This window comes from Glycine soja, chromosome 14 (genome assembly GCF_004193775.1).
Source record: "Glycine soja cultivar W05 chromosome 14, ASM419377v2, whole genome shotgun sequence".
NCBI classification, from domain to species: domain Eukaryota; kingdom Viridiplantae; phylum Streptophyta; class Magnoliopsida; order Fabales; family Fabaceae; genus Glycine; species Glycine soja.
This window is the reverse complement of record NC_041015.1, coordinates 4096298-4113040: the sequence shown is the minus strand read 5'-3', so window position 1 is coordinate 4113040 and position 16743 is coordinate 4096298. Positions and strand designations below refer to the sequence as shown.

At 28.6% G+C, this 16743-nt stretch overlaps 1 protein-coding gene across 1 annotated transcript; it reads left to right on the top strand.

The window, feature by feature from the left end:
• Nucleotides 1–845: 845 nt before the first annotated feature.
• On the top strand, nt 846–5357 carry LOC114383684 (GDSL esterase/lipase At2g42990-like). Its single transcript, XM_028343409.1, has 3 exons — nt 846–1412; nt 2102–2591; nt 4938–5357. Exons 1-3 carry the CDS (start codon nt 1056–1058, stop codon nt 5129–5131), a joined length of 1041 nt encoding a protein of 346 aa, XP_028199210.1. The 5' UTR covers nt 846–1055; the 3' UTR covers nt 5132–5357.
• Nucleotides 5358–16743: the final 11386 nt, after the last annotated feature.

Below are 16743 nucleotides of genomic sequence, written 5' to 3'. Positions count from 1 at the left end.
ATATCATATACTCTTTTTATCCTTATTATAAGTTTAATTCAATAATTCATTAGAATTAAAAAAAATGGTTAATTTAATTGAAAGTATTACATTTGTCCTAAATTAATATTATTTTTTTTCAAAAATTATTTCTGTCAACAAAATTTACAAATATTTATGGATTAGGTTTTCCTTCCATGGAAAGATAGATTATGCAAATAATACAATTTTCGAAAGTCTCTGCACATCAAGAGGTAAAATAAGATCATCTGTCATCCAAAAATTAAAATCAATGTACTTTACCAACTAATTATTATTGAAATAAGAAAAATGACTTTAATTAATGATATTTTTGTAAAAAAAAATTAATATATGCGACATTTTGTATTGAATCTTATAATAAGAATTAAGAGATATATACTTTTTATTTGATCGACCTTATAATAAAAAGCGGAGGGAGTACTATTTATTTAATGAAAATATTATAAAAATATAAAATGATTGATATGTCCTTACTACGTAAAAGCTTTTGAAATAGTTGATAATATAATAAAGAGTGTCATAATTTTATAATATTTAATAAATTTTAATTATTAAAATATTTTTATTTTTTTAAAAAAAATATTAATTAGTATTCTAAGAACATTGGTTAAAAAATTTTAAAGTAAAATTATATTTATTAAGAGACAGAAAATTATTTTGCCATGATCATTTTTAATTACATTTTTCTACAATTTATACAATATTTTTTTAGTTTTTTAACCAATAACCTAATAACATTGGTTAGGTCGATTAAAAAAATGTGTTACAAAATGTTGTTATAACTCATCATAAACATAAGTATTGTTTAGTCAGCAATGCGGGGACATTAGGTCGGAGAAAATGCGCATAAATCCAGAAACGTGTGGTTTGTGGAAAGTGGAAACCCATGCAAAGCGTTCATTAAAATCCCCAACCAAACTTTCAGCCAATTAATCACATACATCTAAATTCGAACTACTACTATAGCTACGACTATAAAACTTCTCTGTTGTGTATCCAAGCTTCTCACTTATGACCCAAAAGCTACTACTAACATGAGTCCCGCATGGCTATTATTGTTGACCCAAATTCTTCTGGTGGCGGAGGCAAAGAAAAATGTCCCAGCGGTGATTGTTTTCGGAGACTCCTCTGTGGATTCTGGGAACAATAACGTCATAGCCACGGTTTTGAAGAGCAACTTCAAGCCCTATGGTCGTGACTTCGAAGGTGGTCGTCCCACGGGACGGTTCTGCAACGGTCGTGTCCCTCCAGATTTCATTGCTGAGGCTTTTGGCATTAAACGCGCGATTCCTGCATACTTGGATCCTGCTTTTACAATTAAGGATTTCGCTACTGGGGTTTGCTTTGCCTCTGCTGGAACTGGATATGATAATGCTACTTCTGCTGTACTAGTAAGTGTACCTGTTAATTTGTTTCACTTTTCACTCTTAACTGTTTTTCTTTCATCGCCAAATAGAGCAATCGATCTTATAACGTTGTTTCAGGGCGTCTGGGGGATTTTTTTTAAGGAAATTATTATTATTTTTGTTTTTTTTTTCAAATGTTACCAGAAATTATAAAAATTAACTGATTTTCCCCCCAAAATAACCAACAAGTTGTTGGTTGTTGAGTGGAGTTTGGTATCCTTAAGTTTGAATTTTGGATGAAAAAAAATAATTAGAATAATAAATCACACTAAGTGTCATCAGATAAGTTTTGTAGTAAAAATTTATCATCAATAAACTTTGTGGATATTTCATACTAATTAATATCATGGTAACAAAAAAAAATTAAGAAAAATTTCAAAACATGTTAATTGTTGTTTTACAATATCTTAGCAAACTTTACTGTATATCTTGTTTTTCACAGTTTAAATTCCTCTCTATCCAGATAGTTACATTCAGTATTTGACTGTTTTAAACAGAGTTGTATTTTATAAATTAGGAGTTGTTAGGAGGAATCTCATAATGAATATATATCTACTTTAATATTATTTTTTTCTCTTTTTGCCGGAGAGACAACATCTCTTTGGACAATCCAATTTGTATTTAATTTTATGTAAAGTATAATTAATTGACACAAGTTGTTTCATCTTACACAGAATGTGATACCACTATGGAAGGAATTAGAGTATTACAAGGAGTATCAAGCCAAATTGAGAGCCCATGTTGGTGTAGAAAAAGCCAACGAGATCATAAGCGAAGCGTTGTACTTGATGAGCTTGGGAACCAACGATTTCCTCGAAAACTATTACGTGTTCCCAACCCGAAGACTTCACTTCACCGTGTCACAATATGAGGACTTTCTATTGCGTATTGCGGAGAATTTCGTTAGGGAATTGTACGCACTTGGAGTTAGGAAATTATCCATAACTGGTCTTATTCCCGTAGGATGTCTCCCATTAGAGAGGGCCACGAACATCTTTGGCGACCATGGTTGCAACGAGGAATACAATAACGTGGCTATGAGCTTCAATAAGAAGTTGGAGAATGTGATAACGAAGCTTAATAGGGACCTTCCACAATTGAAAGCTTTGTCGGCAAATGCATATTCCATCTTCAGTGATATCATTACAAAACCTTCCACATATGGTACGTAGGCTATCTAATTTATTTGCTCTCACTTTTGTTGTTCTTTTAACTTCTATTATATATGCAACCATTATGTTCAAGGTTTTAAATATTGGTTGCGCTTATATTAAGTTTCATCATATATTTGTTGATATCGTGATAAATTGTAGATAAATACGATTTATGTGATCCAAATTACAATCATGGACAGTTAAAAAAATCTTAATATTGCAGCCCAATTAATCACGATTGCAAACTGTGTTTTCTTTTTAATTATTTTTTTTATTGTGTAGTAGATTTTAAATTAATGAAATTTGCGCATCATACATGCGATGTGCTTTAACTTCCGTATCTAACCTGTGCGAATAATATTATTAAGTACTGCAGTTAATTGCATAATTAATGCATGTACCAAACAAGGGGGTACCCTTCTCCTGATTGAAACCAAAACGGTATGCTTGCTGCAGATGTTCCCTTCTTCAAACTCCGTTTCTTTTTTTAAGGCAAATATACTTATAATAATAGATAGAAATGTACATCAACCTCTGTACAAGTTGTATAGTATGAACTCTACATACCAAAAGATATCCCCATATACAGACCCAACAAACCGATCATCAAACTCTTCTCCACTATTATCCAGACAAAAGAAAAGGAGTAGGCTAACTACAAAAAACTGATAGACACTGTATGGGGCTGTTGCACCCAGAAGAGAAAAACAAGCCTGGTTTGTTTCCCTTGAAACTTTGTTTTGACTCTCTTCAAACAAAAATAAAAACTTTTTTTTTTGTAGTTTTAATATAATACATATATTTTAATAATTTATTATTATTATTATTATTTATTTGATTACTAATTTTAAGATACTAACTAATACTACATATCTTCTCTTCAAGCAAACTAACACTTATCTTTATCTTATTTAAAGGACCTCATATGTAACAATAGATCGTTTTAAAGGTGATATTTAATACATTTAATTAATTGATTTAAACTATTTAAAACAGTACTATTACTTATATTGATACTAATATAATCCTTATTAATTTGGGAAATTGAACTTTATGCTGGTACAATTGTGAGATATATATATATATATATATATATATATATATATATATATATATATATATATATATATATATACTATTAATTAGATATATCACACTAACAAATAAATTGATATAATTTTTTTGAAAGATCAAAAATTTTATCAAAAAATCAAAATGAAGTGTAATATTAAAGGAGGTAAAAATGTTAATTTATTAAAGCATATATTGAGAGTAAAAGTCAAAAAACAATATTAGTAAACTATAAGTTAATAAGCTATTTCATCTAAAAAAAATTATAAATTAACGAGATAAGTTCATCTATTAAACACTTCTATTATGGTCAAAGAAACTTATAAATTGGTAATAAAAAAAATTACAAAGCACACAGGCATCTTGAAGGATAGTCAATAGAAATAGGGTTGTTGTTTTTTTGGTTCGTAGTATGCATTTAATTATGAAATACAAGAAATTCTATGCATAAGGAGGGCAGCTGAAACATAACATTTAATGTCCAGTGAAGGTTTGGTTCAATTGATAAAGATAAGATGGATCCATGATCCATAACTCATAAGCATCAAATTTTATTGTTGATGTAGAAATTTTATTAGTAAATAATACATAAGTATTTCTAAAATCATTCTTTAAATCTTGCGAGACATGAGCTCTAAGCTACGATTCATTTAATTACCTAAACTTTTGTTAAACAGAAAAAAAAACATAACATTTAGTTCTAAATTTGTATGGCCACCGAAGCTCGTCCAGTACATATTTTGTGCTTTAAAGTTGCTGGTGGCAATTCATAAGATTGGCCAGTAAAACTCGTGTATAGTACACAACTTTTAGGTTTGCTTTTACTTCTTATCATAAATACTAATTTATGAAGGCAGAAAAGCTCCAAGACACACACGGTTCAGTGTGGTACGTCAACCAACCCCAGAATAGGTGATAACCACCTTAGATGGCTAGCTGCTGCTAGGGGATTCTCATTCTTTATGGATTCATTATACGTTTTTTGTAAGATACTACTGGTATCACTTTATATATATATATATATATATATATATAAACTCTTTATTGGCTGATAAAAAAAACATCAACCAACAAGAATGGCGAATCCCGTACATAGTTAGTTTTGTATCCAGAATTCACACAAGATTTATTAACAAAGTTATGCATGCATATATTTTTTTTTTCAAGAGAAAATAAGATATGCGCTAAAATATTATTCCTCTTTCAGTTTATATAGATTTCTTGATTTATTACCACAAAAACCTACATAAAATATTGACCTTGATATGGATATTATTAATTTCAGGATTTGAGGTTGTAGAGAAGGCGTGTTGTTCGACAGGAACATTTGAAATGAGCTACTTGTGCAGTGACAAGAATCCACTTACATGCACAGACGCCGAAAAGTACGTGTTTTGGGATGCCTTTCATCCTACGGAGAAGACAAACCGCATTGTCTCAAATTATTTGATTCCAAAGCTTTTAGCAACCTTTAGATGATGATGATCCATTATTTTCCATTTAAAAGATCACATAGTCTTGCATAGGGCAACATCAAAATATACATATAGCAAGATTTAATGTCGGGTTGTCATTTTTTTAAATGAATTTATCTTTACATTTTCTATTGAACTGTAATTATATATGGAAATAAATTTTGAAAAACATGTCACTTGATATAAATTTAAGGATCAAATTCAACCTTTGATCTTTTATTTATGTTTTATCTTAATAGAGATCAGTTTAAGATATATATATATATATATATATATATGAATTTATGTTATATTTTTTTAGATCCTTCAAATTTGTTTATAATATTTTGATGATGTACTACCTTAAGATATAATGTTTTTATGTTTTTCGAATTGAAGATGCTTTTATGATGAAATTTATATGACATAATTGTATTCATGAAAAATATTATATGTATTTTCATTCATTAAATTAATTTAAAAAAATTTAAAGGAATTAAAAATAAATCTTTCCATATTAAAATCTTAGTATTTTATATAATAACATCTGAAATGGTTGCATAGATAATATAATTAGTGGGAAGTAATTAAGAAAAGTTTAATTAGATAGAACATTACAAAGAAAGTACTACTAAGTTTTATGATTTTAGTACTATTGTTTAATAAATGTGATTTGAGTTGATTTGTTTATAAAATGTTGAAAAATTTACCTTTTGAGCATTAAATTATAACAAATTTTATGAGAATGTACGCAATATAACATTTGATAATATAAGTTTCTGTTTTTTTATAGGCAAATTAATTATATTACGAGAGTAGAAGGGGGTATTACAATCTTAATATATATATAAAAGAACTTATCCAGAAAAGGGAAAACCATTGTGAACCTAACATATTAGGGATATTTGCACACTAACGAGAGAAAAAATGCTACCCAATTTACCAAAAAATCATGACCATATGATCTGACCTTTATTAATTAGATTCAAAAGCGTAAAAATGTTGAAGGCAACCAAAGAGTTCAAATAAATGCATGTAGTATTTGTCAAGCTTTGTTTTGCACTCCTTCCTAAAAGCAATCTAAAGAATTTACACCCCAATCAGGGGGAAAAAAGTGTCTCACCCAATATAGTGATGTACAAGAAAACCAAGACCAAGATTTAGCCACTATTAGATCCAAAAGCCTAAGAATGGAATCATGCCTAAAAATGATAGCGTATGGGAAATATATAGTATTCATAAATATTTGAAGAAAGAGTAACCTTAATTAATTAACACTCGACCATGAGAATACAGCAGACAAAACTTCATGAAACAAAGTACATGTTAGCTTGATGAGATTGATGTGTAGTACTTCACTATGAAAGGCAAAAAAACATAAAACGATCGGTCCTGCTAGACAACCATAACATTCCTTCTGAGTAAATTACTTCTGGTTAGAATTTGATTCCAAATAATTTGCCAAGAGAAAGCTAAGACTCTAGAAGGGGCATAGCATTTCCAAAACTTTCTAAATAAGGTCAACTCAGAATTAGAAAAAAAAGCTGAATAAGTATGAAAAGCTATTTCGCATCCACATATGTGCATATTTAAATGAAAAATTCCCACAGATTTCCAAAGACCACACCCACATGTCATACTTATCCCTAGGTAGGACCACATACCTCAATATGTCAAGCAATTCAAACATCAAGATTTCCTCCTAAAAGAATATAGAAACCTCCTCCAACTAAACAACCAAGCCCAACATTCAACAAACCACACCTCCCAAAATCCTTGAACTTGATTACCTTGCACCTAAAAGTGGAAATACGATACAATCTAGGGAATAGATCTTCGAAGCTATCATTTCCCAACCAAATATCGTCTTAGAATCTAACATTTATAGGTACCACAACCAGTCCTTTTCCAAACAAGAGGAAAACCAACCAAAAGAAATGTCATGACTGTTCAGCTTGGAAATATACGTATATCCCAGCATCAAAAGGAGGAATATTCACAATTAAAACTTCTGACAAAATTTGTCAAACTAGCATTAAAATGACCCATACCTGGAACAAAGAATATTTATCTAAAAAACCATCTGATTCAGACAGCAACCACCACCTCCATTTTGCTAAGTGGGGTAAATTTAACCATTCCTTGGACTTAAAAATCACTTTCCAACTAACTTAAGCAAACTTTCTTTTATCTTCAATAGTCACTACCACCCAAAATCGAGTCAAAATATTTAAAACCTTCCTTGGCATGGTAGTAGAAGTTACAGGCAACTCAACACAGAATTCATAAAACTTAATATAGCTACCTCAAAAAAGAGATGTTTACTTTTCCAAGACCCCAACTTCTACCTCAAATTAAGAATGAATATCAGGCTTCCAATTTGCTAAACTCTTAGAATTAGCACCAATTCAAAGGCCTAGATTCTTACTTTAAAGGAGTACTACTACCTAACTCTGGCGATTCCGAAAAAGGCAAGGCAGAATCCAAGAAACCATCATCCACATTCATATCAATTAAACTACTTTTATATAAAGTTAATTTTAAGGATACAAAGCCGGCTCTACTTTGACTAATAAATAAATAATTAATAATTAAGGATTAAATTATAGTTGGGTTAAATAGGAAAAAATTTTAAAAATAATTATTATTTGATGGGAATAATAATTATAAAAAGATTAATATTCATTAACGTAAAATAAGGTCTTATTTTTAAAAAAAATATTTTCTCTAATCTCAAGTACGTAAAAAGACAAAATAATTAAGGAAGAAAAATCTTATTTCTTTTTTCTTTCAAGGAATCAAAGTATATCAGAAATAAGAGTGTGCACCATTTATCTATTATTTGTGAGAATCATATATTTCAATATTTTATTAGTTTCTATAATTATTAATCTTACAAACATTAAAATTTACACAAATCACCTCAAAATTGAAATATACCTGAGACATCTATATCTAAGTGCGTGTTTCCGGTGCCATCATGAACATATATAAGAAGAATTCTACCGAAGACAAAGTAGAGATTAAGGAGTCTAAGTCCTACCATTCTTTCTGTGGAAGCATCATAATTAAAAGTTCCTCGATCGTGAGTTTAAGGAATTTTTTACGTTTGCATGCAGCAACATTTTATACTATCACTATCTAAGGATTCGCTAGCAATACCTGTAGGTTGCTGACAAGAACGTACAACAGACATTATTTTCGTTGAACTGAGCTAGTTAGTTCCTCTCCTATACTTACCTTACTTTGTCACTGAAAGGTTGTCACGTGTGCTTAAATATGTCAAACGCTCCCCTAAAACCTGTGGAACAAAACATTCTTCAACAAATTGCCAACACATTATTGATCACTTAGATTCCATTTGGCGCATGGAGTTTTAAATTGTAATTTTAAATTATAATTTCAATTCCAATTCCAATTCTGTGGGAATATGAATTGGTTTAGATTAGAATAATAATTCGTATGTTTTAGTTATGCAAAAAGAAAATAATATGATTTAATTTAGAGTTAAATTTTAATTTCCCTTTAACATATCTCAGTAGTCATACAAAGGGTACATTACTTTTGAGTAAAAAAGTTTGATCCACGTGATGGAAATGGCAGTAGGGATAGTGCACCCCAGACAAGACCCATTTAATAATTCGCAGGCCCCAAAGTTCAAAACAGGTACAATTACAACCGAACTCTTGGTTTGAGGTCCAACAAGGAAAATGCAAAAAGAGGAATTGCTTCCTGCATCCCCTTTTTTGCTTCCTGCACCCACAAAAAGACCTAGTCAGACAAAAATACCCTCATCAGGCATCCCTGCCTATCCCAAGCAAATCCTAACTGTCAAACCTGCATCCCACCTCCAACCAACCACCCAATAGTATACTACTTCCGCACCCTAACACCACCACTACAACCACCCACCTCCACCCAACACCACCGCCACACTTAACTTCTTCTACAAGTCCAACCTAATATGTATTGACAAAGAAAGAAATCTCTCTAAGTCAAAGTTAGCATCATCGACGTTGCAATGAAGAAGGAACCAAGTAGCACTGACCCTTCTTTGTTCACGCTTCTAATGTTGTGTCCTTCTGAACTTTCACCCTAATAGGTTTGCTACACTTTGAACCCTCACAATTCACCTCAAACATGTCTTGCTAACCAATATATTTGTCACCCTATTTTGAAAAAGGTTTATGGATTACCTATTCACTTTCAAAATGACCATTCTGTAATAAAAGAAGGGTAATGTGGGAATTTTAAAACATTTGGGGTACAAGAAGCAATTGCTGGCAAAAAGTGCTATTAGCCGTCCAAAAATGTAGTAACATAAACATAATTTATTATGAAAAGAGAACAAATTGCATGTAACTTTAAAAATTATTATACATTTTTATAATTTTTAACTAAATAATATTTTTTAAAAATTTATTGTTTGATTAAAAGTTTCTATCACATAAATTATATATACAAATTTCATATTAATTCAAAATCATTTGATACCTATTCATATAGATTAAAATCAAATATTTTAAAATATACTAAATATGGATAATTTAATTACATTCTTGTTGTTTAATTTTGACAAAAATTGACACAAATGATATTAATAATATGTTGATATAATTCAACGATTAAATAAAAAAAACATTCTATATCAAGTTATAAAAATAATTTAATAATTGTCAAAGTTACATTAATGTAATTTAATATCTCTTTTTATATATATATATATATATATATATATATATATATATATTCACATATTAGTCATTTCAGTAGTTTTTTTAAAAAAATAAACAAGGTTTAGGTCTTGAAAAAAATGTTAAGAGCGTTTTAGTTTTTTTAAATAGGTTCATTCATCTTAACTTGAATTAAATAGAGATGACTATTAGATAGGAACAATTATATATATATAAAAAAAACTCTAAACTACTAATCTTAATGGATTCATTAATTTCTTTCATTTCTTTAATGAAAACCTATAACATTGCTGAAATGTGTAATCACTTATAACTAAGTCTGATTATGATAATTAAATATGAATTTGGTGGTATCTGTATGACTTGTCCTAACATTGAGGCAAAAAATTCATTTTAATTAGAGTGGGATTTGAAATTTTCCTAACTTGAAAAGGCAAGGTTGGAGTTGAGTGTAAACTCTACCCTCTAACCTGCCCCCCTGTGCATACGTGTGTTAGAGTTAGGATTTTTTTAATTATTTAAAATATAAATTAATTATTTTTATAGGTGAATGATTATAATAATTATTATTATTATTAAGTAATAAATTTAAAATTAAATATTTAAATAAAATATAACTTGATTCTTAAATTTTATTTATTTATTAATTTTTATATATTGTTTGAATCAAAACGTGATTAATAACTTAATATATAATTTATTTAAAAACATATAAAAAGACAATTTTTTTTAAAAAATATAAGAATAATTTCTCACAAATTTTCATGAATATGATCAAACCCAACAGCAACAATGATGTTAGGTTTATATTTTTCATTCATTCTTCTATTAAACCCAAACTCATTGTACATTTTATAAGTACAATAGTGGAAAGAGTTCAGCATAGCAAATTGATCCGAAGGGACACGCTCCGAGGTGAACGAATTTAGAAAAATGTTAGAAAGAGTGACACATTGAACATATTCTTTTATTAGTTAAAAATGATAAAATTAGACAAATTTTATATCATATTTAAATGATTATCTCTTTTAATTTTGTAATTTTTAATAAATTAAATAACAAGAAAAAGTATATTTAAAAAAATATTAAAAAATATATTACTTCGTGATCATGAAATTAATAGCATTGGCGAGGGTATAAGTTTACCTATCCTTGGCCTGGCTATTCAATGTGTTTCGTGATTTCTCTAATAATTCAATTCAATTTATGTTTCCCCTAAAAAATAATATTTTCTTGCAAAGACTCTGGTCGTTATATGATGTCTGAATTATATGGATAGTGATAGATTCCTATACATATAAATGTTATCTAGAAGTCCATGTGCAGCTACATGGAATTGTTGACATTTTCGTGCATATGAGTGATGACTTATTTATCTCTTTTTTTTTTTTCAAATGTTAAATTAATTTTGAGGTGCTTATACTGTTTGGCAATTTTGAATTAAGTCTGAATATTTTAAAAATTTGTGATTGAATGTCGTCAGAATTTTTTTAACGTGTTATCGAAAAAGAAGAGAATTGTTTAACGTGCTCTAACTCTAATTTTCCAAATTTTTTCCCGCGATTAACTCTTTTGATTTCCAATAGTATGCTGCCCGTGTATATGTACAGGTTATCTATAAGTAGTCTGATAGAAATGCAAAGCAATTCGGGATCGCGTAAAGATATATTAAACATTTTACAGAAAGCTATTTGAAAGAGATATGGGCCAATACAGAACCCACCCTTTACCAACTAACCATAGAATCTTTTTCATCAAAACATATATACATATATATATATATATACATATATATATATATATATATATATACGGGATTAGAAAATTAAAATAAATGAGAAAAAAATATAAAGTCTTAAACTAAATAACATGACAAAATAATTTTAGAACATAAATCAACCATGTACTATATAATATAATAAACATGCAGAAAAATATTTCAAGTTTTGTTAGCCTGTATTAAACAGGCAAACGTTATTCTTAGAGACAAAACATTCTTAATGTACTAGTAGAAAATCCGATTGTGCTCCTCCCCAAAATACGACATCATGTACTGAAAGGATTCCCAAACATTCTAAACATAATGTTGTTGCTCTTAAAAATAAGTTTTTATAAAAAAAAAGAAAAAGAAACCAAATTATTTTTTTGCTTGCGTGTATTTTTAGAGAGGAGGGAATAGATATATATAGACCCATTGTATTATTAGAAACCAACTTACATGTATCAAAACAAACGTAACAAATAATTTATTTTGTAAAAATAGAATTAATATAAGTAATATATTTTTTACAAATTTTAAATTATAAAAAAAATATTTACCAATATATATATTTGAAAATTCTGCATAATCCCCCAAAAGGAAAAGCACATTACTCCTTTAATATTTGAGTCCTATAAAAATTAGTCCACTAAATTTAAAAATGTGTAAAATAATATACTTAATATTTATGAACAATATAAAACAAACCTTCCATTGCAGAAATTATTAAATAATAGTTAATAGATAAAAATACCTTTACATATGTAAAGGTGTATATTCTTCCACCTGTTCTTTTAACTTTGGTTCCTGCAATAGTAAGTAAATGCTTCACATGCAATCATAAATAAGTTTGCTTTATTATGAGTTAACAAAAATTTCGTCATAAATCCTACGTCTATAACTCACTGCTAATAAAAATTTAGAAGAATAGAGAGATAAAATTTAATGTCAAGTAAAAGTATATTATATTTTGTAATAATATGGATTATAAACAAAAATTATTATATTTGCCAATGCTGAAAGATTAAAAATAAGATTCATTATATTTACATGGCCCCTCAATCATATAAATTGAAAGAGAGGAAAAAAAAAAAAAAGCAAAGTATTCTAATGGCTCAAAAGGACAACAGCAATCCCCGAAGTGTCCCTATTTTTGTCTTCTAAAAGGCTAAAACAAAGCTATGGTTTAGAATTATGACAACGGTAAACATAGATAGCACCTTCTAGTAGTAAGGTAGGGTCCGTACTGTTTGGCCATTCAAGTAAAAATATAATGTGAGATTTGAACTATATGTTAGCTAGTAAACTAGTGCATCTACCCGACAATTATTCATACGATACGTACTGGTTTACAAATTGAGGATGCTTGATTTGGATCCCTGATCCCACTTTGGAGAACAATGTTTTCAGCTTAATTAATCGGAATCATTACTTACAAACATTATTTAGGATAGCATTTTTTTTTGTGTGTGAATATTTAAGATAAAATTTAATTAGGATATATTGATATCATAAAGATTTTTTGTATATGATAATTTAATTGATAATTATTATGTATGATAAATTTATTAACTAATTTTTATAATAATTACTTTAAAAATTATATTTAAGATTATTTTTAATTGATTAGCAATGCAAAAAAAAAAATAGATGGCTTTTAAAGTTATATATAATACTATATATGAAAATTAAACTCTTAAATAAAATCCTAATTTTACCCTGCAAATTATCAATGACTTCTCTCTATCAGTATTATCGATAGAAAAAGTCCACTGTAAATCATTGAAAATTCAAATCATTCCTCATTCTTTTCTATATATCTATTTTACCACCAACGGCAAAATAACTAATCAGAAAGTCCACTGTAAATGAAAGTAACATTGATGAAATCATGTAAAGGCTTCATGTAATTGTTTGTACACGTACACGTAATATATTCATGAATTAATTTATTAACTGTGGTCACTCTGGAGAATATATATAGTTAGAGATTGTTATGCATAATTCCTGCATACGTACTAGTACTAGAGTTATGCATGATTAATGATACACAGTTACTGTGAGTGGTTTCTTTTGTGAAAAGAGAGAGCAAGGTCTCATTTATTGAGCAATATACATAAATCGTGGCACCTCCTTTCTCGTTGAGTAGCATTGAATTAATGGCATAGGACAAGAGCTGATCAGGAACTAACTTGCCCCTTCAGCGGTTGCAACTACACATGGCTGCCTAATTAATAAGGCCGTCGTGTCTCTCTGTCTCTTTCTCATACTATTCTAGCTCTTTCGGTGGTAGTTGGTGCTGGAATTAGTCAAACATGCATTTGTAATATGGAATGTGAGATTCGAACAATGTCTCTTTTCTCTTGTATGTATCAACTAGGAGAAATTATCATTTAGGTGGCATGGTCGGATTAATCTTTATATGATACTTTTTTAAGTTTTTAAATTAATAATATTTAATTATAGATTTTGTAAGTATAGTAGTATTAGATTATCTGATATTTTTTAGGCCAGCCATTAATATTTAGAACTGTGAATTTATACCCGTTCGATCCATTTGAACTCGTGTCAATCACATGTTAATGTATTTTTAGGTTGAGTTGAACTGACTTGGTCAAATTACTAGTAAAATTGATAGATATTTAGTATCAATATTATCATAACAAAAATTAAATTGAATCAAGTCATTTTTATGATGGGCAGGATTTTTCTTGGTCTAATCTAGTCCTTGATGGGTCGTAGGCCAATAAGCTAGTCCATAGTAAACTTTTTAAAGTATAAAAATAAAAATTATCAAAATAAATTAACTTTTATATATAAAAGAAGGTAATGAGATATATATAATTATAAAAAGTTCAACATCAATTTTAAAAGTAATTAAAATCCAATCTCATTTACGTTGGGGTCAAGAAACTTACCAGGAATCCACCCATTTTTTTAAATTACTTATATACAGTTATAAGTAAAACATATGTTAAGTTATTAATTACTTTTTAATTTAAATAATATGCACAAATTAATAAGCAACATGAATCATGAAAATACATAAGATATTTAAAAATATAAAAAAAATTTAAAATTTTTCTTTGTCAAAAGAGTTATAGAAAATATAAAGATGACTTAACAGTAAAGAATGATGAAGGAAGAGAGATAAGTCATGAATTCAAATCATCCGCTAATAAAAATTAATAATTAATATTTATGGATAAAAAATGATATAATATTTAATTACAAATAGTTGCCAAGTTTTCGGATATATCACGACCTTAAAATTAACAAGAAAAAAATCGTCAGTTGTCACCTGAAAGTTTTATAGAAGGATATGAAAATGTGGTGATTGCGGTCTCGTGCAGCTATATACTACCAGATATATATGTAGTTAAGACATCCAATCGAAAAGAACTGCTTTTACTAGATTTTGTTGGTGGATGATATATGCTTCAAATTTATTAATATACGAATTTGGTTGAATGTAATTCATCAATCCACAAGATCGGTTCATGCAATGGAAGTGGGACAACTTGAACTCACGAACTTATTTATGGTTTTGCACGGTGAGTCAGCTCCAAATTTTGACTCCTCTTTCTGACAAGGTGTGACACAATCTAGAAGGATGACCAAAAAGAAAAGAAAAAATTAATAAATTTTGATATATGACAAATAATTCAGTTTAATCCTCTTCTCCTTGGACCTTGGGGGATAGTTTTGAAGACATGCATTAACTATTATTTCTTGATTTAGGCAATGTTTTATCACGCTAAATGTTGGACGTTCGGGACCATAAAAATGTATAATACTCATTGCGACATCCATAATATTCTTCTTAAACGATCTATATAGTACTTTGTATTCCAAGAATCTTTTTCATTATACTCTAAGATCTTCTATGACAAATATTTGCTCAATGGTTTGTTGAGAACGAGTGACTTCATTTTTAGTATGATCATGGACTCACCATTTTTATAGATTTTCACAAAAGTAGAGGTTTCCGAAAGTCTTCTAATTAAAAATTATGTTAGAACATAAAAAGCTCGAAATTTTTGTACCATTATTTTAGAGCTTGCTTCATATATACCATAAAAGTTTTACTTCAAATAATAACACACTAAAGGCTCTTGGTCTGATACTATGAAACCTTCAAGTTGCTCTATATAAAGATAAATACATAGTGTTTTAATTAAAATTTTGGGATAAATACTTATATATAATTTACTTGTGCCCCGATATAGATCTTCAAAAATTTTAGCTCTAACAAATTGTGACATGTATAGTGTATGTAAGTGAACTCTTTGCAAATTTTGTACGTTGGGTGGTCATCCTCGTGCATCTAGTTTAGGTAGTACAATTATCCCCTAGCTCCCGGCAGGCTGGCATTTGTGTTCTATTCTTTGCGGATTTTAAGACATTTTCGTGTGAATTGAACGTTATTAATCGTAGTCTTGTACATGGTGTCATGAGAGAAATATCAATACATTGTAGGGTCTAGCAGAAATTTGTAAGATCTCATTTAATATGTTTGTATTTATTTTTCCACTCACATGAATTCATCACGTAAAATCCCCTATTATAAGATTTAATTTATGATATACATTGCACAAGTCCATCTTTTCTCAGGGGTCGACATTCACATGACACGCGTCATATTTAGGATTGGTTGGTATTTAACTATTTTTTTCTCAATATATTTGTTAATGTCTATTATAAAATGTATATTATGTATTATTTTTGCCTGTTTTTTATTTATTTTAAGAATTTACTTTCTAACAAAGTTTTATTTTCTCAATTTCTTGTATAAATTTTCTAAATGGCCAGAAAATAATAAAAATAAAAACAATTTATAATAAAAAAATTTAAGTGAATTAATCTTGATAACTTATTAGAATACGATAAGTTTTAAGATTCAAGAAGTGTTTAAAAAATATTTATAAATTATTTATTAATAAAATTCTTATAACGAAAATCGAACTCATATTATTATGAGAGAAGAATATATTTTTTATCAACTAAATTAACCTTTATTTTAGAAGTGATTTTTTTTTTATATACGTTAAAGAAAAAAATGTGAACAACCATTTACCCCACCTTGAATGCTCGTCCCATCCATAGAACTGTGATCTTGTCTTGGCAATTATGGTTTCCAACAACTTCTTCACCCAAACACCAAAAGATCAAAGTTCCATTAAT